The 24,892-nt window shown below is 39.3% G+C and overlaps 2 protein-coding genes across 2 annotated transcripts; both read right to left on the bottom strand.

The window, feature by feature from the left end:
* Positions 1-1,832: 1,832 nt before the first annotated feature.
* fgf21 (fibroblast growth factor 21) lies at positions 1,833-2,502 on the bottom strand. Its single transcript, XM_085360675.1, has 3 exons — positions 2,442-2,502; positions 2,208-2,311; positions 1,833-2,123 (listed from the first exon to the last, which is right to left on the bottom strand). Exons 1-3 carry the CDS (start codon positions 2,500-2,502, stop codon positions 1,833-1,835), a joined length of 456 nt encoding a protein of 151 aa, XP_085216801.1.
* A 3,985-nt stretch (positions 2,503-6,487) lies between these two features.
* LOC146626556 (liprin-alpha-3-like) lies at positions 6,488-23,044 on the bottom strand. The gene is made up of 31 exons (XM_085360674.1): positions 22,709-23,044; positions 20,276-20,377; positions 19,684-19,848; positions 18,863-18,937; positions 18,706-18,765; positions 18,361-18,489; positions 17,513-17,605; positions 17,115-17,167; positions 16,529-16,622; positions 16,299-16,433; positions 16,097-16,180; positions 15,848-15,979; positions 15,703-15,765; positions 15,087-15,166; positions 14,562-14,745; positions 13,249-13,442; positions 12,910-13,153; positions 12,679-12,818; positions 12,442-12,590; positions 12,201-12,297; positions 11,880-11,961; positions 11,220-11,420; positions 11,075-11,137; positions 10,691-10,717; positions 9,733-9,908; positions 9,540-9,637; positions 9,266-9,441; positions 9,087-9,155; positions 8,567-8,729; positions 6,824-6,913; positions 6,488-6,707 (listed from the first exon to the last, which is right to left on the bottom strand). The coding sequence occupies exons 1-30, from the start codon at positions 23,042-23,044 to the stop codon at positions 6,861-6,863; spliced, it is 3,717 nt and encodes a 1,238-aa protein (XP_085216800.1). The 3' UTR covers positions 6,488-6,707; positions 6,824-6,860.
* Between the last annotated feature and the right edge of the window lie 1,848 nt (positions 23,045-24,892).

The raw sequence follows: 24,892 nt of genomic DNA, 5'->3' as shown, positions 1-24,892 counted from the left end.
ACTGCGGCTCTGTTTTCACTATTGTGTGTCCATGCCTGACCTTTCCAAGAGCCACTAAGCTGTTATAAGCAATACCTTCAACAACATTGCTGTCAGATTCACAGGAACACATAAGACTTTCCAACACATCACAGTGATGATCCATGGAAGGTATGTGTGCTTATGTTACCTCACTTGTGTAAACTGCTGTAATAATGTGTTTTACTTTGTGTTATTGATGTTAGCTTAACAGTCAGTAAAGGGCAAGTACACTGTAAAAAAAAAAATCCTAAAAAAACCCCTTCTGATTACAAGGCAAACTGCCAACTCTTGAGCCACGTTCGCCCTAAACAACGCTAATAATAATAATAATTATTTGATGTAAAAAAAAGTTTATGAGAATTATTTTATATATTTTTCCATAGCATTACATTTGAATTTAACAGTTTAATCTTTCAAATAACGGATAAATATTTGTGAAATTATGATACATTTGTGAATGCATTTTAACAATGTAAATATGCAAAAACAAGAAAATTATGTTCTTTTACATTTACAGTCATTTTACGTTAATTTACATTTGAAATGTAAAATCACAGTCTACGTAATTTTAATGATATTCTAGAAAAACATTACAAAACTGTAAAATACACAGTAAAATACTTTTATATTACTTTTTTTTACAGTGTAGATTAAAATAAACCTTTTTTCATTGTCTTTAACAATGGATCCCTGTCTGCTGGAATAGATTAGTCAGCGATGCAATGCTTGGATGACAGTAGATGTCTTTTTGAGTTTCAAACAACTCCTCAAGTAAACTCTATGTTTACTTTATAATAATGGAAAATAGCATGAAATACAAATCTTGTGATCACTTATTTTAATCTTTATAGGGAATGTAATCACTGTTACGGTCACCTGCAATCAGGCCTGAAGTGATGAACAAAGAAAGTGTGCATTTACAATGTCTGTTTATAGATCACAATGAAAAAAAAAAGAACTGATATAAAATGAGAATAATTAAACCTTACCAAAAAAAATCAAATAAATCAAAATATAAATTGTTAAACTCACATAAAACTTTTTTTTAGGGGGATATAAACTGAGAAAATCTGTTGGCCAAAGACGAGGCAAAATTTCATTAGGCACAAAAAAACAATAACTGTGAAAAAAAAAAAGACGATAGAGACGTTTTGGCTTTATTTTTGGGGAGCTGTCGCATCGTCCATGTTTTCTACAGTCATTGAAAAAAACATACACCCACACACTTGGTCTACCTCTCATTGGATTTTGTACCACCAGAGGGTGCTCATGCTTTCACTTCAACACGCTTGTTTTCCCACTTCTACTTTCCCGGTCTGTGTACTTGGTAAATACATGCTTGCTTTTTTTAAGTACATTCTGGTTTGTTGAACCATTTAATAAGGTTGCTCAATCTTTTCATGACAAATTTGACAACAAATATTTATATCATGTTTGTTTTAATTCAGAATTTCTCCCCAATAAGATAAACACACTTGAGTTGTACAAACAGAAACCTCTTGGGCTTCCCCAGCACATCTGTGTTAGGGAACCTTCAGAAACATCACATGTCAAAATCAGCAGAATGTTACAAACATGATTTCAAAGTACAGTTACAGTTTTTGAAATGTAAAAAAAATAATAAATAACAATTTGAAATGCACAATACATAGTAATAAATAAATAACTTACATTAGTATTGCCTCCGCAAAAACATGTTGAGAACAAATAACAGAAAGCTACTCATTTCAAAACTAAATCAAGTTTACAGGCTGAATCTAAAAACATATATAAAGGTGCCGATCTGTGAGAAGTCTGTGCAGTTCATTCTTTTATTTGTCCATAGAAAACTGAGGACTGCCCATAGAATTTAGACCCATTCCAAGAAGGTCATCAGAGTCCACGTTAAAAAGTCTCTGATTGTTTGGCATCTGCTCAGATACGCTATCCGTTTTCAAGTTATTCCTCAGTGGTAGGAACCGTGTAAAGGGAAGTGCGTGTCGATCTGGGGAATGTCTTGATGCCAGTGACATGGGAAATCCATATTGTGAGGAAATGAAACGGGTGTATCCGTCAGCCAGCAGCATTTCTCTGAAGGTGCAGCTGGTTTCTGAATAGTGACTCTGAAAATAGTGTTAAAATATTGTTAAGATTTGATAGAAAGTGATGCAAAAAAGGAGGAATCAGTTTTCGGTGTTATAGCTTACCTGCCCTTTCAGATTGCCTTCGCTATCCATACAGAGAAAAAGAGATGATGATGGTCCTTTAATGATAACATGGCCTGGTTTAACTGATTTCAGCTGCAGCAAACCTGAAAATACAGAAATAGTGATAATAAAAATTAGATTTGTACATAGGCCTCAAATTATCCACTGTCTTTTGTGGATGGAAGTCAGTGCCAAATATGCAATCTGTTGCGAGCTTATCCTCCTAATACTCACTGTAAGGTGTCTGAGCATCACTTCCTGTGACTCTCCCATCCATGTTCATCTGCAAATACATCCCACGTCTGTGGTTATCTGCAAAAAGAAGCAATGAAGGAAAGTAATCAGAAACATTTGAGTTTTATAAGAGTGACATCGCCTCGTTTGTATTTTTGCGCATGCATTCAATTATTCTGTGAATTGCTGCAATGAAAAAATGTTTAAATACCTGTGTAAAGATGCACTTCTCTGACTTGATTATTAAAGGATAAAAGCGGGTTGGAGTCAGGGAGATAAAACGACACAGAGACAGGAAGTGGAATGATTAAGAGAAGAGAAGACAGGTGAAAAAACAAAGGCATTTGGGCAAAAAAAGATTGACGAAGCTTTAAGATAAAGAGATGAATAAATAAGAGATAAATAAAAATAAATAGATTTGCAAAGATGAAAAAAATAAATAAATATTAAATAAGAAATATACCACTGTGCACTAGTGACTCCAGGAGCAAGTTTTGGCCCTTATAAAGGAGCTTGGAGAAGGAGGTCCTACTTCATGACCGCATGAGTCAGACATTTCTACATAATTAGTGTGATTGAATGCTGAGGGGAAAACCTTTGCTCTCATACTGTGTATGGACTTCTCAGATCACTTACAGTAAGAGTTGTTGTAAAGTTGTGTTTTTTTGGACTCCCACAGGTTCAAGTGGACTAAGTATTTTCTGAGGCATCATGCACGTGTGCAACATGTATACATAATTATGTTAACCAGTGATTTCATCACTTAACTCAACTTAATCACAATATTTACCAACACCTGAATTTTAGTCTTTTTTTGCACAGAACACATTTTGATATGAATTAGTATTTAAACAACTGCTTCTGTTCATATTAATTGAAGCCCTACACCTTACAGAACCTCCTTATGTGAGGAATTTTTAGTATTGCTTGGAATTTGCAATTCATGACTTCTTGATTAGATAGAGCATCACGTATACTCAGTATATTTCAAAATACCTTGATTACACAACAATACATTGGAGCAATTCTTTCCTTTTCATAGTTTTCCTTGAAATATTGTAGTGAAAATTGACCGGAGCACAACACTAATTTTGCTTCGTCACATGTGGACGAGTGTGCTGTTTGCTTTTCCATTCATCCCTCCAATTATACTTTTAAAAACTGCAAGAAAATATAACAGGAAGTGTCTGCGTCATCTCCCGAATGAATAATAGCAATGAATTGGGAGTGGGAAGTGACCAAGTGTGTTTTGAGTTTTATGGTGTTTATCTTATTTTGATATGCGTGTGTTTGAGAGAGAATGGGGGGGACGAGTGGGTGAAGCAGATTTATAAGCAGCCGGAGTGTTTACAGGAATGCAGCTGTGCAGTCACAAGAGAGGCCTCACGTCAGATCGGAAACTCTCCAGTTAGGAAAAGGTGCATCACAGTGAAACGTCTTCAAACTGCACCATCACTTATTTCACTGCATTGTCATACTGAATCGGTCAGTTAAGAATGTGAAGCATCTGCAAACACTACCGTTAAGGCCAAAGAAATAATTGATGATGCTTTCTTCAAAGCTCTGATTTACTACTGATCCATCTCCAACTTCTATAAAATAAGTAATAGATTTAGGTAAATAAATGTCTCTGTTTTATATGGAAAACTCTTCATGCTGTTTCCCAATCAAATGGTACAAATACACACAGAACATAGTCAGAAACACTTCAAAATATTCCTTAATGTTTATGCTGGATTTTCCTGTTTACTTTTTAAGCTTCCAGCAAATTGGGGTGTAAGTCCCATCAGTGTGTGTGCGAGAAGTACTTGTAAGAAAAACCCATCATGCTCTTAATTTAAGCACGTTTTTCCCCACCCTCACATATTAAGGATCTTTATGAATGCGTCAATATATTTACAGGTGATGAGGGTGAGTATTCCAATGAATAGAAATCAAACTAAAACTACCCCAGTTAATTACATAAATTAAAATCATTCTTTTTTGTCTCACACTTTTTATGGTATCCTGAAATATGCAAATAGACTCATTTAGACTGCGTATGTTCGATGGTTTTATTCCCATAACCTAAAATAATGAGTTATGGAAGTGAAACGATTGGAAAAATATGTTCTGCCTCTGTGTTCTCACCTTAAAAAAAAAAATCTGTATTTGTCCAACTGTTTGCGATAAATGGCCCTGCACTATTTATAACTTCCACTATAATCCGCCATCTGTTTTGGCTCATTTCCAGTCATGTGGTGCTAAATTTACCCTGTAACATAGGCTGCAATTATAGTGTCACTACAGTAATCTCTTTGCTCTAATATAATATTAAAAACCAGGCTGTTTACATATCACCAACATGTCTTATTATAGATCACTCTGTTATGGACCAAATTGCAGGCAAGCACGACAGGAACATAAATGTTAAAAAAAAAAGTGCTACCATGCAACTTCCCAATTTGATTACTTACATAAAGCATCTATTTTTTTGCTTTACAAACTCAATTTTATCCATCTACAGTGCATACAGTACACTAATTTGCTTAAACAGAACAGACATTGTCATTTATTACTAAATATTATTTAATATAAAGTCAGATTCAAGATTTCTATTTCCTTTCATGTACATATTAGAAGCAAAAGTCTTTACAAAGGAAATTTTGGATGTTGTTTTGCCATATATCAGAAAATGTTATGGATAGCCATAAAAAGTCAATTTCTCTCATTTATTTCGGTATAAAAATGTTCCTTAATGAAACAGTGAAAATGGGAAAAAATGAAACAATTTTGTGAGATGCATATTAACTTTAACATTTTTACTGGAAAACATAATTTACCATTAAAACGTTTAAGTGACTGATATCACTATGAAATCTCCCCACTGATGAACTCACATTAAGAAAGTTTTGTAACTTTTCTAGAATTTTCCAGTCATCGTTTTATCTAATTTAAAGTGCCAGAAATTGAAAATGTGTGGTAAATATAAATGTAAATATATATATTTTAGTCTGATAAACATATTTCTTACTAAGAGCTTCATAACTATTGACTCACCCGCATGTGATCTTCTGTGGGCAGGCTGTGTGAAGGCGAAACTCTGAAATAACTCCTTCAATAACATTCATACAGGTATGTTTGTTTGTTTTTAATTACAGCTTTTACAATCATTATCATTATTGTTATCATATTATAATCAATTATCATCACTACTCTCCAATAATATGAATTGAAATCATAACACAATTTGTTGTCCAAAATGTACACATACAAGTAGCATATCTTAAATGTCCATAATTTAAAACATATTTCCTTTGTCAACCTAAAATGAAATTACAGTCAGTCTTAAAACTAAGTATGAAATGAACGTACAGTTTAATACGCACACATACATACTGTACATACATACATACATACATACAAACAATAGCAGTTATCATAAAAAATGATAAAAATAAAATACACACATTTTACAAAGTCCTGCTTTCACATCATTTGATGATCGATATCATGACGTTCACTCTAAAATGGTTGAATTTGGCATGCATATTAACACAAATGCTCCGTAACTCAAGTCATTTTCCCCCAGTTTAAACAGGATTTTGTCATAAAGCACTTTGCTAATTGTCTCATTGTCTGTCCTATTCACATTTGTGCATCTCACCTCCGTTATGGCTTAAGAACATACATATCGTCCTCCTTGTGTACTCCTACATTCTGGCCTTAAACCTCCCCCCTCGCCACACCATACTGTATTGTGATGTTACTTGGCGTTGTTGAGTATGTTCTATAATCAATCTAAATCGCAGTCAGACCAACTTAAAGGATGCGTGTTGGACTATTGTTCTCTTGATAGGAACAGGAATGCATTTTCCAGTTTAAAAACTATAAATTCATTGTGTCAATATTGCCGTCTTACACTCAAAAAACCAAAAAAAGGAAAAACAGAAGATGAATTCACGATAGGCATTGGTCACTTTCTACAGGCCACTTTCTACAGAATCAAACAGCATCATGCCACAACTATGGATCGAAAGAGAGAGAGAGAGAGAGAGAGAGAGAGAGAGAGAGAGAGAGAGAGAGACTGATGGTAAAACAGACATTCACTCCATTTTTAACATCTTTAAATCATTCACTCTGTATCTTTGATTTTTCGAGACATGTGGCTCGAAGGTTGTTGGTCATCTTCTAGTGTCCTTTTTGTTTCGTTTTTTCGTTTTTTGTTCCTCAGGTTTTTTTTCCTCTAAAATGTGTTTTTCCTTGGGTTGATTTGGGGGCGGGGTTCTATGAAAATATAAGAAAAGACATTTAAAGAGTCATAATGGCACCGTATAGACGTGACTGATGTGGTGTCCGCTCAAGCTATTTTTAGCTATGATCAATCAGAGTGCTTTTCTCACCTGGTGTGCTTATTTAATTCTTTATTTCTTTTTTTTTTTAGCAGGAATATGTTCTCACAGACCCCGACTCTGCTCTTGGACCAGAGTTTGCTGACAGGGGAAAAAAAGGTGATTAGTCCTTGTTAAATATACAAGACAAACAGATACAAGTCAGTAAAGCAAAACATTACTGATGTTATTAAAAAAAACGGCACTGCTAAGCTTTAAATTCTGTATTCCAAATATAAACTATTAAGAAACACAGCATCCTAGGGAAACACCGATTTTGCTCTGTTAAGCTAATAAAGCTTACTGTTCCTCAGGAAAAACCAACTACTGGCTATAGTTTCATATTTACTGTAAAGCAAATCATGTTAAACTTCTCATCTACTGCTCTGCATGAAATTAAAAGAGATATCCAGTATTTCTTTAAAAAACTGTTTCTTGTTCTTTTTCTTCATAACCAATGAAACTGCTAAATTGTTATTATCACTGTAGGAAGTAGGAGCATTTGCAAGACTTTGTTTATATTTCTGCATAATGCGTTTTTAATATAAAAGTCTTGCATCACCATTCATTGCTTTATATTTTGCAAAGAAAATGGGAAATAGGTGCAGCTGCTGTTTCTCTTCCTTAAGAGCCGTGAAGAAGCCATTCTTAAGAAAGTGAAACAGGGAGTAAGGATGAGATATGTGACACTTTTGGAGTGCTGAATCCAAACTTGAAAATTTTGGTCCAAACCATATCAATGTCTACAGACATCTTTAGTTTCATTGGTTATGAAGAAAAAGAACAGGAAACCGTTTTCTAAAGAAATACTGGATATTTCTGTTAATTTCATCTAAAACATGGTGGAGGCATTTCAGCCAATGGTGTTGGAGCTCTTTTCAAAATAAGAAAAGGATCATCAGATCCACCATGCGATACCATTTGATTGGTAAAAGCATATCTGGGTGGAAAAACACACAAAGGAACATATCGGGCATGGATTGGCCCAGAGACTTTGCCTTTTATGTTTTATTTCCATATATGTTTGCACATGTTTCAGTTATGTTTGGTATGTATAGACTTCATCCATTAGGTGCATCTTTTTTTATTCTTGAATGACTCATAGACCAATGTTAACTGACTTAAACAAACAAAAATCACTTCTCTGAAAAGGGTCAGGTACAAGAGTTCACCTGAAAATGAGTGACAAAGCAGCCAATGTCCAAAGAAAAGCTTCAAAAGTCCATTTTAGAAAAAAAAAACAAACCCAAGTCTGGCTCTTTGAAATGAAATTATAAAGAAATGAGGGTTGACTCAAGGGTTTTGCACAGCACTGTATTTAAATATAAATATAATCTATCCAGATGGTACATGTGGAGCACCAAAATATCTCTTTGTATAAATCACAAAAAACCTTGTTGTTAGCAAATTTATGCAGGAACTATTTTCTTTTTACTGTCTCTATTTTCCAAACAAAGGAAGCATGCACATAGATAACATGCTCACAGCAAGGTTTGTAGAGTCAGGTTTTTTTGGGGGTTTTTTTGGTGCTTGGAGCAACCAGTTCCATCATAGTTCTGCAGTTAATATCTCCACATCCCAGCAACTCACACCCAAATACTTCAGAATGATAAATAGCAGCAAAAGCCAGAGAAATAAAAGATAGAAACTTGATTTTGGGGTGAACTGTTCCTTTGGGGTTTTTTTAAACAGGAAAAAACTGCTGTGTAATCCCTGATCCTGACAGTATTGTTGTTATCATGCTCAAGTCCTCACCTTCACTCTGGACTTTTCTCAGTGTGACAGACGGGGTCGAGATGGCAGAGGCACGGAAGTTGGCAGGTAATGTTTCTGAGGAATCGGAGGTAACGCCACGGAGGTCTTTCTCCCTAAACATCTTCCTCCATGACGGTGACCGTGTGAATGTTTTTGTGCCGTCCTGTGGAGACAAGGAAATAATGCTAGTGATTCAAAACAACAGCATTCACTGGCCCTTATTCATTATGCATTAGTGGGGTTTAACAAAACAGTATTTGACAAAGCAGTATTTGTTGTGACAATATTCCACAGTTGCACAGTTTTTAGCCCTACAAGCTGTAACTAAGCAATTAGCACCCGTGTAAACACAGCTGAACCACTGTGGCTTGCCAGCAGTTCACTAGCAGTAAAGCCTTCCTTTACAAGGAAAAGCCATGTTTTAGTCTTTCTTTTTAACCCTGAAAGAAATTTATCTTTCATAGCACATTAAACAAAGGGAAAAAAAAATATTTCCTGAAAATATTTCCTGTTGTTGTACCTCATCGGGCCTCCTCTCTGTTCCCATGGAGATGAGATTATTGTACTCTTTCTCTAGGAGCTGTCTTGCCTGAAAGAGACAGACGAAAAGATGTTTCGGGTAATTTTACACCTGTAGATTAAGATAACAGAAGAGCATCTGACATCGCCGGCTGTTGTAGAGCACGTGAGGTAGTCTACCTGTGTGTTCTGATTTGGTATCTGAAGAAGGAGGGCCAGGTCAGTGTAGTCAAAGGTGTCATCCAGTGCCAGCAGGGCCCCATGGACCCCACTTTCTAACAGGTTGTCAGCAAATTCTTTTAGACCGATAGACTGCACCCAGCACATCACTCGCTCATTGGACCACACCATCACATCTGGAGAAACACAAATTCAAAGACAAAGACAAAAACACACCAGTGTGAGTAAACTAATGCTTTGAAATCAAGTTTGGGGCATTATCCAAAGGCCTCACCTTGGTTCTGATGTTGGCTCTCATCCCTCCTCCTCTCCAGCTCCTTTCTATCATAGTTCAAGCGCTTCAAGCACATGATGCCATAGTGAAGGCTCACCCTATAAGTAGTAAGGACAGAGACCTAAGACATGCAGTGGGTGGAAATATGCAGAACATAAAATTAATCCAATAACGTGGGTGTCCTTTCTTTCACCTGTGGAAACTGTCCACCATCTTCAGCTGGCCCCTCAATTCTTTCTTGGTGAGGTGATCGAGCATGCGAGCATCAACCAGCGATTCCATGAAGTAAGAGCGGTACTGGGGTAGACCCAGGCTGGGCAGCCATTCATTTCCCACCCACTCATGGTTCATGTCTCCATAGGCCAGGATCTGGAGAACAAGGTTTATAGACATGAGAGTAAACAAGATGCATAATAAACATGAAAAAAAAATCCTAAAGGTAACATTCTGAATATAAAACAAATTTGTGTGTTTCACTTGAGCTAAATAATGAAACAGGAAAAATTACAATGTGTTTGTATTAACAATATTTAGTGACTTCTTAATTCCTTGGAACAGGGCAGATAAAGTGCAGAGAAAATAGTAGTAAAAGGGAAACCTGAAAGTGTAATAAAAACAAAATCCCCCGCCATGCAGGGTTTTCTCCATTTGTTTCTCCTTCCCGTGGGCTCTATATACACCACACTCGTGTATACACACTGCTGGCCACTCAGCGGTCATGCTAAACATCTCTCTGACACAAATTCTGTATTACTGGGAACAGGAAACAGTATACTTGTAGCCTAAAATGGCAAAAACAATTTGGTCTCACTTTCTAAAAATGCGCCGCTAAAGTGTAACTCATGTCTCAAATAATTAGTTATGTGTTAACTCTAGACCTATGAAAGTAAAGTATTTCTGCTGCTTTTTGTTTTCCTTCACTTTCTGATTATTTAAAGAGAGAGATGAAAAAAAGGCAAAATAAGTGCCAGTCTACAACCTTCAAACCTGGATTTATATAAGCATGTCTCGTTAGACACACAGATGCATATTTAAAGACTTCGTTTTAGCTCTTCTTCCCTTTAAGGCTGTGTCTCCTGGTTTCCTGGTAAGCCTTTATTTAAAAATAAATTGCAAATCATGTGATGGCCTGTGGATTCTCAGCAGCTCACCTGATCCCAGCTGAACTCCTTCTGCTCCTTACGGTTCAGGCCGAGCGTACAGAGGAAAGGAGCAGATATTTGCAAAGAGAGGGAAAGGTCACCAGTGAGAGTTTGTGTTTGTAATGAATCAGTGTCGGGACAGAGGAGGAGAGGGAAGGCAAAAGGAGGAAAAGCTTTGTTAGTGAGTGAGAATTAGATGGAAAACACTACATCAAAACTGATTTTTAGGGAACAGCAAGGGAAAGGTGTAGCCAAACATGCCTAATTAAGAGACAAAAAAAAAGAAGAAACCTTATTAACGGGACAGTTTGCTCACGACATAACAAATGTGTCAAATAAATCAATGCAATATAAAAACAGCTTCTCTGTATTTCACATGAAATATAATCTTACTGGTTTGGTGGCAGCAGTGAGAGACTCCATCTCAGCGTGCGTCATCCAAATGTTACTTGTTGACTGTAACGGCAGCGCACAAATTATTAGTTTGTGTCTACCCCCCGTGCCGTGTTTTTTAACTGGGATTTGTACGCAGGCTTACAGAGCGAGTGCTTGCGGGTGCAGATGGACTGGTGAGGGAGACCATTTCCTGAATGGCTAGGCGAAGTTTGAGTCTGTGTAGAGGGTTGCTGATGCCAATCTCCCTCTGGATCTCTGTGTCCGACAGGTTTGCCATGATGGCGCCGCTCTTCACGTTGGCACGACATGCTGCCACATACCACGCTGGCATCCCGACCCACAGCTGGGACAACAGAAAGCAGAAGTGGTGCACAACGAACAGTAACAGTAACATTCTTCAAATAAAGTATGACTTGGTGACAAAAACCTTGTGAGTGAAATACCAAAAAAAATACATCCTATTTCTGAAACGAGCATTTTTAGCTTTTCTCCCCAGCTACCTTCCGTTTAAGCTGGCTTCCTTCTGATTGGTTGCCCTTCACAGACAAAAGGTTTTAATAGCAGTAGAGTAGGGCTGCTTTACCAAGAGTGGAAAAAAAGACTTCTCCAAAGAGACTTCTACCTGTGCATTCACTGACCTCATTATTTAAAGCTTTGGCTTTAAATAATATTATCATCTACCATCATGTATACAATATATATTCCGGTAATGTAATATGTCGGTAATGACAACATACTAAACTTTACATAAACTGGTCCAAATCAGTCTGATGGTTTTATGTCCTGAGGCTCAGAAACGTACCTCAAGCCACGTAACAACAGTCGGGCCATCCCATGAGGCGAAAGGCAGACCCTGACGACATGCCTCCTCTAATAAGTCGTGCCTGGCAAGGAGAGTGGAAAACAGAAGATTAATTTCTTCATATCTCACCTTACCACTGTCTTCTTTTATAAATAGAAAATCAACATGAGAAGTTAAAAACGTTTCAGCCTTGCGGCACCGCATAGGCGTACATTTTTCTGTTTAAATTAATACTAAACTACGAAATGTATTGCTATATCGCATTAGGATCAAAGATGTCGCTACAACATGAGAAGCGTGTGGAAAGATGACTGATCTCACTTCTTTTTGCTGCGGCGATCTTTTTCCACTGTTCCAGTTCCAAGTTTAGCCAGACCTAATGGATCAGCTGAACCCAGGTCATCAGAGGGTGTGGAGGCTGTAAAGATCATAGGTTAAAAATAATAATTACTTCCTGTATTGGTTTCACTGTTGATGATTCTCTCACTGCAAACAGATAAATGTATGACTTGGACATGAGAGACGGCATTTTGAATGACTAGTGTCCAGGCTGTTCACACACCCAGTGAGGCAGATTCACGTCCAGGTGCACCAATCCGTCCTTTTTCCTTTTTGCCAAAGAGACGACCAATAGAGGATTTGATGCTTTTCTTTTTGCTGGCTTTGTGAAGGGAATCCTGGCTAGCTGTGGTGGCACCGTCAGCAGAAAGACTGGACAAACAGAGGGACGGAAAACTGAGTCCACTTCAGGGCTAAATTCAGAGCCAAATATACTGCATGTTAATATTATTCTGAGTACCTGCGAAATTCACGGTGATCATCAAGGCCTGCCCCTGGGTGAGTGTGTGTCATTCGGTCCAACCGTAGGGCTCGAGGAACAGGCGGAGGGGTGGAGTCAATCAGGGCGAGTGCTCTGCATTCTTCACCGTCTTTGTTGTTCTGTAAGGTGGACAAAGTTCAAAAGGTTTATATGGGGAAATTCAGTGTAACTTCACTCATTTGTTGGTATAAAACAGCAGTGAGACAGCACCTGCTTATCGCTCTCCCTGGCAGGTGAATGGGGCAGGCGGGGGGTGGAATGTCCAGAACTGGGTGGTGAGGGTGACGCCAATGTGGACGAGGTGATGGAGGGAGTCATGTAGCCCCTCCCGACACTGTCACGTCCACCCAGTGAAGAGGGTGGAAGAGTTGAGGCATCGAGGGCTACGCTGCTGACCCGACTCTCAATCTCTTCTGCCCTCAGCTCCGTGCTTTCTTTTTCTTCCTGAATCAGCCTTAAAGGAGAAGAGAGAAGAATTTTAACAGTAGGCTAAACAATCCTAGGATCTCACAACACTCTCATCTACACACTGTTGCACACAAAACCTACTTAATCTCTTTGTTAATGGCCTCCAGTTGCTCCTGTAGCATGATGGCCAAAGTCTGTACATCCGTCTGCCCACTGGGAGAGAGCAGCTCCGACCCGAACATAGTCTCCCGATCCTCTTCATCATCAGAGCAGCCTCCCTCCACGCCGCCCTCAAACCCAGGACCCAGCATAGTGCTGCTGTCCCACTCTCCATACTGGAAAATGAGAAAAACAATAGAACGGATAGAGACAATGGTGTCATTCAGAAAATAGCACCATATCACAGTATATGCAGTTGTGGTCAAATGTTTACAAAGGCTTATATATCTTGGTAATCTGGTGCTTTGAATGATTTATTTGAATTGTTCACGTCCCGGTGTGGAATGATTGTGCGGCATGCATCTTTAAAGTCTTTAAAAGCCAAGATTTGGGTGCACAACTTTGAACTGAGTTGGGATTTTTTTCTACACAAAACTATACACATTCCCTACTGATATTTGCTTAAATGTCTCTTAGCAAATTGCACCTTGACCAGACACTTTTGGTTCCCATCGATAAGCTTTTGGCATATTTCTGACTGAATATGTGACTGCTCTTCTTGGCAGAGTTGGTAAAATTCATTTAAATTCCCCCTTCTTCATTATTCCATCCACTTTGTGTATAGTGTTGTTACGCTCAAAAGCCCCCAACCATAGCTCTTGTCATTGTGCCAAATAGCTGAATGTTTATCCTGTCTGGCCATAAAATCTTTCTACAGAACACATTTGGCTTGTCCATGTGGGCAGCTGCAAATTGAAATTGAAATTGAAGATGCCGATTTTAGTCTGTATCCTCTTAGCCCATAGTGATGAAAAACACACTTTAGTATGGAAGTGATGTTGGTTTTAAGGCAGTTCTCAGCTCATAGCAGGCCTTGGTGATTCCTGCATCGTTCCTGAGCATCCTAACCAATTTCCTTTCAACTGAAGGTAACAGTTTGGGTCTTCTTTTAGATCTTGACGAAGTGGTGACAAATCCAAATAACTTAATTTTACATACAGTTGTTTTAACTGATGATCTTGCAACTTTGCAAATGTTTAGTATTGACCCACTAGGCTTCTGGAATATGAAACATTAGTGAGGGTATTTCTACACTTTTAACCCTGCATGGATCAGAGAAAATCCCAAATAAATTCAAACTTTTGCACCCAGTTCTTGTTTCTTTGTACAATCATACCACCCTGGAAAAAAGAACATTTTAAAGAAATCATTCAGAGCACAAAGTTAAGCCTATGATGGCTGTATATAACGTTGCATATATGCACATCATCATTATCTCAGCCTGAGATCGACACCTTGTTACTATCATCTCTAGGAGTCCCCCAACGGCCACGGTGACGCCTGACCACGACCCCACTAGAGGAGCTGCCATAGCCAGCTGGGAGTGAGCCTCCACCCTGAGGGTACCGCAGCTCCGAGGCACTCCCTGGAAGAGATCTTCGAAAAAGGGTGGAGGGAAGTGAGCTCACGCTGCCCGCCCTATGATGAGATCCAGAATTCAAATGTTAAGCAGCAGCACTTGAAAACATTTCGTGGGTGAGTGTGCAAACACACAGCACTGTCACACACAAAGATTCCCCCATAAATAAACAAGGAATTTAAAACTAAAAGCTATAAAATTATGAATAAAGCATTTGTTTGTGTATTTATCAGACAGCCCAACAGCCTCCAGGTACAATGTGAACAACTTTACAAAGCAGAGGAGTGTGAACAAATGGTGTACTCAGCATAAGCGCTGTGTTCTTTGGGAGACTTTGAGTATTCATAAATGTAGGGCACGGTGCATAAATACTTTGCCGTGAGGGTTCATGTCAGCTAACCTGGAATAGGACGAGCCTGGCCTTCCTCTCAGCTGATCCAGCTCCAGTTGGACTCGCTCCAGCTCAGCAATCAGCTGCTCCTAAAACAAAGAGGAGAAAACACTTTTAGCATGACGCCAAAGGTTTAAACATCTGTAATAGGTGTAGGGGAAAAAACCAATACAGCATCATATCGTGAAATTTTGCGTGGGGATATTGTATCAATACAACAAATATTAATATTTTATTAAACAAGTCCGAACACTCTGGAAACAATTTAAAAGGGCTTCGATTAAATAGTCTCAAATGAAAAATCACCCAACACTTAGCTTTGATGATTTATCTGCACTATCAGTAACAGACTACATGTAATTACCAAGTTGACCTCATTCATTCTTCTATGGCAGATTTTAGTGACGGTGTTGGTGTTGGCTCACAGCCTCTTTTGGCAGCATAATAACTTAATTGAGATAAGTTATTTAACTATTAAAAAAAAGGTTACTCATCGAAGTATTAGTTATTGCAAACTGTAAAAAAGCGCAATAATATCGTATCGTGAGTGAAGTATTGTGATAACATCATATCATGGGGTGTCTCACCTCTAATCTGTAACTACAAAAAATACAAAAGTGAATACCTTATTAGCAAGAAGATCATCTTGGATTTTCTTCATATTGACCAGTTCCTCAGAAAGAGCATTCTAGAAGCAAAGAAAACAAAAAGTATACATATGCATTTTCATGTGGTACAGTGGTTTATACACAATACTCTTCTTTTTCTACCTTCTCTTCTAGTGCTGCCATTCTTTCTTTGAGATGCAGCTGAAGTCTCTCATTGGACTCTGACAGAAGCTTGTCCACAGTGTCTGAGAGGCGTTTGTTGTGTTCGTCATTCATCTTCTCCCTCTGCCTGGCCTGGAATGAAGACACGAAGGAGAGGAGGAATAAAAGCAGAGATAAAATTTAAACTTTATTCAGAATTGAGAATTCACATCAGACTGTGTCTCAGCAGGAAAATATGATTAATGTCACCCTCTGCAGCTCTTGGTTCTTCTCCTCAAGTTGAGCTTCCATTTGCCGTAGTCGCTCCTCAAAGTTTCCGTGACGTTCTTCAGCCTTTTGTGTAAGAACAGAAAGATATTTGCAGATGCTGGTTAAAATATTTGAAATGAGATTCGAATAAAAGCTGGAATATTCTATTCAAAAGAGTTAGTGGTTGATATTGATTGCCCACCTTGTTGAGAGCAGCCACTCTTTGTGCAAGCTGGGCCTCAATCTCAGGTAATGTCTCTGCCCTCTGCAGGGTCTGCTGGAGCTTCTGTTTCGCCTCATCCAGACGCTCCTGTAGCTGCCTGTTCTTTTCTTCACTCTAGACAGTCAAGAAAACATTCATCAGACACAGAAACGTTCGTGACTTTTGTTACCAACACAGCTGGATACTGGCTTGTTTGAGCCAAACTTTACCTGTCTGTGCAGGGACTCCTTGCTCGCCAGCTCATTTTCCAGCTTGTCTTTGATATCATGTAGAGAAGTCGCCTCCCTCTGGGCGCTGAGGTACCTGCAACACAAAGCCGCCATCAAAGAGGAATGCTGCAGCGGTCCTAAATCGAAATACCGTGACATATATGAATGTTTGTGACTGTTTTAAGTTAGCTGGTGCTGAAACAGCACTAATCTGAAACAGGAACTTAGATAGTTTAATGGAGTATTAATTCTAAACAAATGTTAATATAACCCGGTACATCAAATCTAAGGGGTAATACATCCAAACTAATTACTGTTTCTGTCCAAATATTCACTGAATCATTAGTGAATGCAAATGTCATTATGTAAAACTAGCTTAGATGCTATAAAGAGGCGTCACGATGCTTTTGCAACGCATTGCCTGCCAACAGGTGAAACATATGGTCCTTCTGCTATGTGCATCATAGTTTATGCATAAAATTCTGGTCTTCTGGTCTTGAGCTTCTTTCAAGCTACAAATAGATGACAAATAGACAAGATAGCTACAAATAGAAGACTAAAAAAAGAAAAGAAAAGAAAAGAATACCTTCGTTCTAGTGTTGTAATCCTCTCCTCCATGTCCTCTCTTTGGCAAAGGGCCTGGTAATATTTCATGAAACAAAATGATATAAATATAAAACTTGCAATATACAAAACACATGAGTGCTTATCACGTAGAAAACTACTGGCCAGGTAAGAGATTTCTACTACGCTTCTTTGAATACGTGCACAGAGCACTCTATTGTTAGACTGCAGGAGTATATTAATATTTATTATGGCATTCATTTCAGCCCAGCATTTCTTTGATATCGGTTAATTTTACTCTCATCCCCCTTTGGAATAATAAATATTAATACATATGCCCGTTGCGTTGTACTCTTGGAACCCTGGGTGCTGTGAGATCTCAGGGTCTTGGCCATGAAGAGACAGACTGGCCCAACAAACCTCTTTCACTTCCCTTTGGAGCTTCTGATTGGCCTCCTCTGACTTCGTCACCTCCCTCCTGGCGGCGGCAAGCTGTTCCTCTATTTCCCCGACCTAACGTGACAACACAAAGGGACCAGAGATGACACAGATTGAACCTACGTGAGCCAGTATTAACCGCCACGGCACTAAGTGTAAACAGACAAGACAGTGACTGATTACAAATGCCAGTTGGGTCCACACGAGACTCTGGGGGTGTAACGTGGTGACGCACAGAACACGCAAAAGGTTTTAAGATGTTTTGAAGGTTAGAGCAAAGCATTACTCATTTTACTCTAAACATTTCTGATCTCTTATGTAAGATTTTGTGCTACGTACAGCTATTAAAATCAAATGGCGTCATATAGCCTACTATATGGGATGAATACGGTGTCTTAAAGCAACTGCAGTAGTGTAACCGGCCACAAGAGGGAAGAGGGTGACCAGGAGAAGTACTGTGATTAGTTATCCTCCTCCTTGGGATATGCTGTGTTGCTGGAATTGCTAGTGAGGAGCTGGCACTGATTTATTACGATAGCCAGGGTGGGTTATATAATAAACCAAACTTACAAACAAAGGGGAGACAGAAATGTAGCTGGGAATTCAAACAGTTTCACCTGCTTTCCTTCAGGCCGTTTGGGATGGGTCAGGCATGTTGTGGATGTGTGGACAATAGTAAATGATTTAATCAGGACTTTGCTAGAAGCTTTTATATTTTATTTTGGATTTTGACAGAGAATTTGTGGGCGTACCGTTTAAGACATGAAACCCAATGCAAACTCTAAAAGCCATTCTCACAAAGTTCGACACAGAGGATCACAAACACCAACCTGCCGGCACATGAGGGCCAGCCTCTCCCTCAGCTGGGAGAGTTCAGCTCTCTGCCGCTCTATCTCCCCTTCTCTCTGTCTGTCAAGCTCCCCATCTTCCAGTCCAGAGGAAGGACCATTGGGCAGTCGCTGGAATGGTGAGAATAAAGCAGGAAATGAGAGTGATGAAGAAAAAAAAGAGTTAGAATGGGGTTGTTATTGCAGAAAAACGTAAATGAAACTGTAGGTGAGTTAAAAATCACACTGACACACCATGTTACCCAATATCTACTTTCTACTGACTGTCTGGACGCTAACACATACACAAAAACAACTGGAACCAACATGCATAAAACCCTCCCTTACATCTTTCCCGCCGTCCACCCCTTGCTGACGTCTTTTAATTTGGTCTCTTAAAGAGATTACCTGAAAAGAGAGATAAACAGACGATCCAAATAAATGTTCCCTTCACACTGAGCCGCTCGTTAACGTCAAATCACAATCCTGGCACGTTAGACTTTACCTCTTGAGAAGACGCTGCGAGTTGATCTTCTAGCATGGACACCCTCTCAAGGGCCACACGGAGCCTTTCTCGAACCTGCGGGGTGAAGCAATACGAAATGGCATGCAGTAAGTCAACTTGACACCGGGGAATTAATATCAAGATTGTGATTACATTTTTATCACTACCGAATAAGCAACTAAGAGTTCATGAGAGGTCAAAACACACGCATCAGAGATGAAGCTCACCACGGAAGCTACACTGGGAATTTCTGCACACCACACTGCATTTTAATTGAACCCAACTCAGCACTGGGTGTGAGCAATCCTCATGAGACAATCACTAAGGCTGACAGGACTTGATTTATTCACGTCTATCACAGTAAATGATGCTCTAGTGCTAACTCGGGAGAAGAGCAGTTCATTATAAGTGGACCTTTATATGATCATCACAGCAAACAACGTCAAAGTAAATTTTCATTGTCATAAAGCAATAATATTTGATTTTATACGGAAACATGTGAGCTAAACCTGCAGCCTGAATGCTACTTTGAGCAGCCAAGTTGTATATATATGTATATCCTGCCTCTCTGTTCTCACATTATACACCAAACACACCCTCACACTTTGGTGGTCTATTTAATCTGGAAAGTCTCCCATCTTTCCCTCTGACATCTCCGTGCTGCTAGTGGGCTCTATTGCCACCTGCCGATTCTGTCCTTTCACCTCCCTTTTTACCTCAAGCATGTTTCTAGTGACTTATGACTTTGAGTTTAATAATCTTTTGGCTCAATTTTTGGTCTGAGCGAGTGAAATCTCTTGCTCTCAGCCTTTCAAACACACCTTTTCATCCAGGGCCTTGTGGTGCTCAAACAGGGATTTGAGGGCCTTGAGGACTTCCACCTCACTGGAGACCCCTGCAGGGGACTGGGCTTGTCTCTTCACCACCGTCATCCTCAAACTGCGCTCATGGCGAGACACAAGACACTCCAGGTGTTCCAGCAACAACTGAACGATTGAGTGGGTTAATTGGGAGAAGGATGGAGAGAGAGAGAGGTAAGAAAGGCAATTTGAAGGAAAAAGCTCATACAAAATGAGCAGGAATTAGAGACAGGAGCAGAGATTACAGGGTAACTGCCGGGATCATGAAAAAAGAGAGTAGGCTCAGGGGCGGCACAGAGCAGTGAGGGTTTTAAGAGTGACGAGAAACGTTCAGCACAGCAAAAAAAGACATAATGAAAGCAGATATGGACAATGAAAAGGGGCCATGAAGAGAAAAGAGAGCGTGGATTAGGAAAAAAAAGAAGATCAAGAGAAGGAAAAACAAACAGAAGCAAATGAAACAGTGTGACACCCACACAACCACAATGGGTGAGGAAGATAACACAGAGCCTGTTACAGTGCTAATAAGCAAAATGGCTGCTAAACATCTTACACGTGTGTTGTTTCTTTCTGCCTTCAGCTCAGCGATCTCCTCCTCCCTCTCTAGAAGCTGCTCCCGGCAAACGTTCAGCTCTTTAGTCAACACAGCAAACTCCTGTGGAACACACAAGCTGCGTTCAGAGGCAAGAAAACAAACTACACAAACGTATGGCTTTAATAGATTAAGTGGTCTCGGCACAGGCAGTTCAGCTGCAGTGAGTTTTGATCTAGGCGAGACACGAGCATGCACACACACAGCAAATGCACACATAGTGCTAAAAATATACAGAACCAAAGGCTTACAGTTACACACTCTGTGAAACACCTGAGACCAGCAATGTAGGAGGACAAACATGATGTAAACCTACATAATAATCATGTAAATCAATGACACACTTTCCACCACCGCTCTCATCGTGCTCATCCTCCTCTGTGAACTCGCATTCATGCATGGATTACATCACGCTGTTACACAATGACTCGGCTCTGGAATGCACAGGAGAGACCCCCCAAAACACAGCATTGATATGTCATTTACAGCACCACTGGGAATGCGCTCGCAACTCCTTCATGGTGCTGAAAGTGAGCCCGAAAAGGAGAGGTAGTACTACACGATTTCTGCACAGTGAGAAAAACTCATAGGATCGACGGTAAAAGATTTTTTTATTTCCATAAAACGCATCTAAGGCCTTAGAAGCTGCTTTTAAGAGTGACAGTGTGCAGATGTTTAGGGTTAGGATTCACAAACACTTAAAGGTAGGCATATGAAACTGGTTTGTGTTTACAAGGGGGGAAAGAGAAAGAGCCAAAGAGAAATCTATACAGATGGTGACACAGCGTGTTTATTGGCTCTTGGCCTTATGGGATTGTTTCTTGTTTGGATAGGGGTCAGCTTCGCAGTTGGCTCTCCTTGTCCCCTTGTCGTTTCATTTCTATTTCATCTCACTCTATCTTTACAGGCTACGGCCTCCATTTGTTTGAATAAATTTGAATTCCTGGTCTACAGTGCACGTGGCCCTATGTCGCGGAGAAATTACACATTGTCTTATAATTCATGCTGCACTCACATGAACACATGTACATTCGAATTCCATCCAACAATATGGCTCTTACATTAATACTTAACCTTGTTTCTGAGGTGTTCAAGGCCATAACTGCTTATTATTATAACCAGTAAATTAATTTATGGAAAAACTGATATGCTGAGAAAACAAAGAAACACATTTCAACATCCATATAGTGGACATGTAGGAGGATGTATATGATATTAAACTAGGTTTATTATGGAAATTTAAGGGGAAAATGTGTGGTATTTTTGTTCAAAATAAGCAAACTATAATAAGCTATCAAAATAGTTGGAGAGCATATGTAGATTGTATGATGTTCTAGACGAGTGTTAGAGCCTAATACTAAGGAGACACGTAAAACTGCCTGCTATAAATAAGTATTGTGTTAAACTGCGTGGTCAGTATATGGTGTTGTATACATACTGTACATTAATCACTTTCTTTAGTTTGGGTTGCTGCGGCACCTTTTTGTTATCCACACACACTCTTTGACTTCCTACTCACTCTGGACTACTTTTGGACACCAAACTGAACCGTGAGTAACTCAGTGGATTAACTTAACATCAGTAACCCTAAATGTTTGGAAGAAAGCCATTACAACAGTCAAGTCAGAAATGGACTTTATCAAAAAGGCATAAAAAGGAATCTGACTGAATTAAAAAAATATTATTATTATTATTATTATTTGTCCTGACACACCTTGTATATTAGTGGCTAGAGGGGTCACGTGTACATTAAATTCTACATACTATAATTACAATACATTCAGCTTTAGATGAGGAGAAAGGAGAGATTGAGTTTTTTTTAATAATGGTAGGATAAAACTTGTAAATTCCAGTTAATATCAATAAGCAATTTTATCAGGCAAGCTCAGAGAATTCCAATAAATTACATTTTTATTGAAGTTCAGATAAGGCCCAAGCACATATTATCTTCCACTCTCATTAATCACCCACTAACGATATGATTAACAAACATAATAAAACCTGGTTACACAACGAAGGGGAAATTTGCAGATGCAACTTGGACTTGACAGCCAGACGAGCGTCAACCTACAGCATTTACTAGAAACAGAATTAGTGAAGACTCTAAGCATGCAGTGGGGGAAGTGTCTAATGTCCTGTTCTAGCTGGAGCTGAGTGTCTCTCTCTCTCCACGAGGCATCACTGCAAAGGCTTACTGTCTCATGAGCTCGCTTCATGATGACACACTCATAAATGCAGACTCATATGTAACTCAGTTCTGATAACGCAGAGAATAAGCAAAAGTTACCTTACAGGCAGAAATGTTCCATAAAACACTTGCATCAGGAAAACACACCCAAACGTTGTAACCCACGTACACAAGCACAGTGTAAATATATACGTGTACAGATTTACCTGTGGCAGAGCAATTGATAGCTGCCTCTGAAGCGACTCCTTTTCATGGCCAAGCTCACGGAGGCGGAGCTGAGCTGTACCCAGGCTCTCCTGCGTCTCCCTCAGGTTCTCCAGCAGCCTTTCCCTTTCTGTCAGCATGTTGACCATTAGAGACTCCAAGTTCCCTGTGCTGCCTCCTTCATCTCCTCCACCTCTGGGCTCCCTGCCACTGAATCCTCCTCCACCCATTGCTCCTCCTGGGCCTCCGATTCCCGCGCTGGCGGGTGAGGTGGGGCCTCCACCGGTGCCACTTCGCCCATCTTCGGATATGGTGGGCATCACCTCGCACATCATCATGAGACCGTGTCGTGTGTGTCAAGTAATAAAAGAGAACTAAATGGGGGATTGTACGTGCAAAACGCCTGTTGTCGTGCCTTGGGTTTTGTTAAGCTTCAGCCAAAAGTTTGATGTACAAAATATAAATCTTTACATTTTTTTTTTCAAAAAATATTATTCTTTTGGTTTATGTCTACTCCTACATCTTCCTGTGTTTATTGCCTTTTTAAAACTGTTTTCTCCTGCACTTACTTTTGTATGTCTTTGCTCACTAGACTTGCATCACTCAGTCCCAACCTGCATGGCAAATGATTAGAAGGCTTATGTGTTCCCCTGTTATATAAGAGGGACTGCAGGAAAGTCGTTCTGTGGGTGGCTGTAGGATTGGCTGAGGGTGAAGAAGGGAAGGGGTAATGGGAAAGGAAGGGACAAAGGAGGACCAATGCACCTAAATTGTGTCCACAAGGCAGGGCTCCTCAAAGCGTCGTTGGTAAGAGCTGAAAAATCAAAGCACACATTGTATTAGATCTCACACAATAAATTCCACTGTGAGTATAACAACTGTGAAAGTACTGTACAAGCATGAGCTGGTAGTTTGCGACAACAAGACTAATGAAAATGTGAGGAACGGTGACAATGAAGCCAACTGCTGATTTGTAATTAGCATTTCTGACAAAATGACAAACAGGTTGACCTAATATGTAATAATGCAATGGCAGCTCCAATGAAATGAACAGAATCTGAATACAATTCACACTGATTCATGGACCATGAGAAATGAGTGAAAATTTAAACTAATGCTGTTCAACTCAGTTATAGTCCACAAAACATAGACTCTGACTTTAAAAGGTAACTGAAACAATAATTCAATACTTTGGAAAACACCAAGAGTTCTAATTACAGCAACAGTCACCTCAAGGTGCTTTATATTGTATGGTGAAGACGTAATACAGAGCAATCAGAAGAAGCCCTATGAGGAAGTGCTTGGCGACAGTGGTAAGGAAAAACTCCCTTTGAACAGGAAGAAACCTCCATTATACAATGCGTGACAGTCATCTGTCACGACAAGTTCGGGGTTATAACGCACTATAATATGAAAAGACTGATGTCACTTTCATATCTATTTGTGAAATACAGTGTAAAGTACCAGCTAGAAATTAGCTAGCTAAGTCATAAACTAGGTTATGGTGTAAAAACAAAAACACCCAAGGAGGGTGGAAACTCAGAGAGTTGCATATGTTTTTTTCTCTGAGTTCCTTTCTGAAGACTCAAAAATATAGGGAGGGATATATTTAAATCTGATTTGCTAACATCTGCAAAACTCAGTTTACTGTTACTTGTGCTAATACTCCACCCCAACAAAAGCATCTTATTTTTTGTGCTTGACATTGAAAATTACTGACTGTGCCTGTGTTTAGAAAACGCACACCTTTTTGCACATCAACTGAAAAACTAGATACACCTATGAGCCCTATTTGGGGATTGTGCTAGCACACTGTTTTGTCCCATTTAGTAAATCTGCCCCAAAGACTGAAATAGTTGCCTCTGGCTTGATTCAACGTTTCCAAAATCTACCACAGCGAATCACGTTGAACTGTGGATACATGGGTTTTTACCTTCAGGTGGAACAGTGTTAGCTTTTATGCTAAAATGCTGCATTAGCATTATGATGCACTAGCGTTATATTGTTACGGACAGATAAGAGAGTGGCATCAGTCTACTTTTCAAACTTTAGCTACAAAAGCAAACAAGAGTGTTTGCTTTTTGTGATATGAGCACAACTCATAACTGTATCTAATATTTCTTATTCTGATTTGGGCCACTTCCATTCACGTGATTCTTGTTTTATGGTGAGCTTAACTTTTTAGT

Source organism: Diplotaxodon limnothrissa, linkage group LG8 (assembly GCF_057381915.1).
Source record: "Diplotaxodon limnothrissa isolate DT_005_m linkage group LG8, D_limnothrissa_male_GT1.1, whole genome shotgun sequence".
In the NCBI taxonomy this organism is placed as follows: Eukaryota; Metazoa; Chordata; class Actinopteri; order Cichliformes; family Cichlidae; genus Diplotaxodon; species Diplotaxodon limnothrissa.
This window is presented reverse-complemented; position numbering and strand designations above follow the sequence as displayed.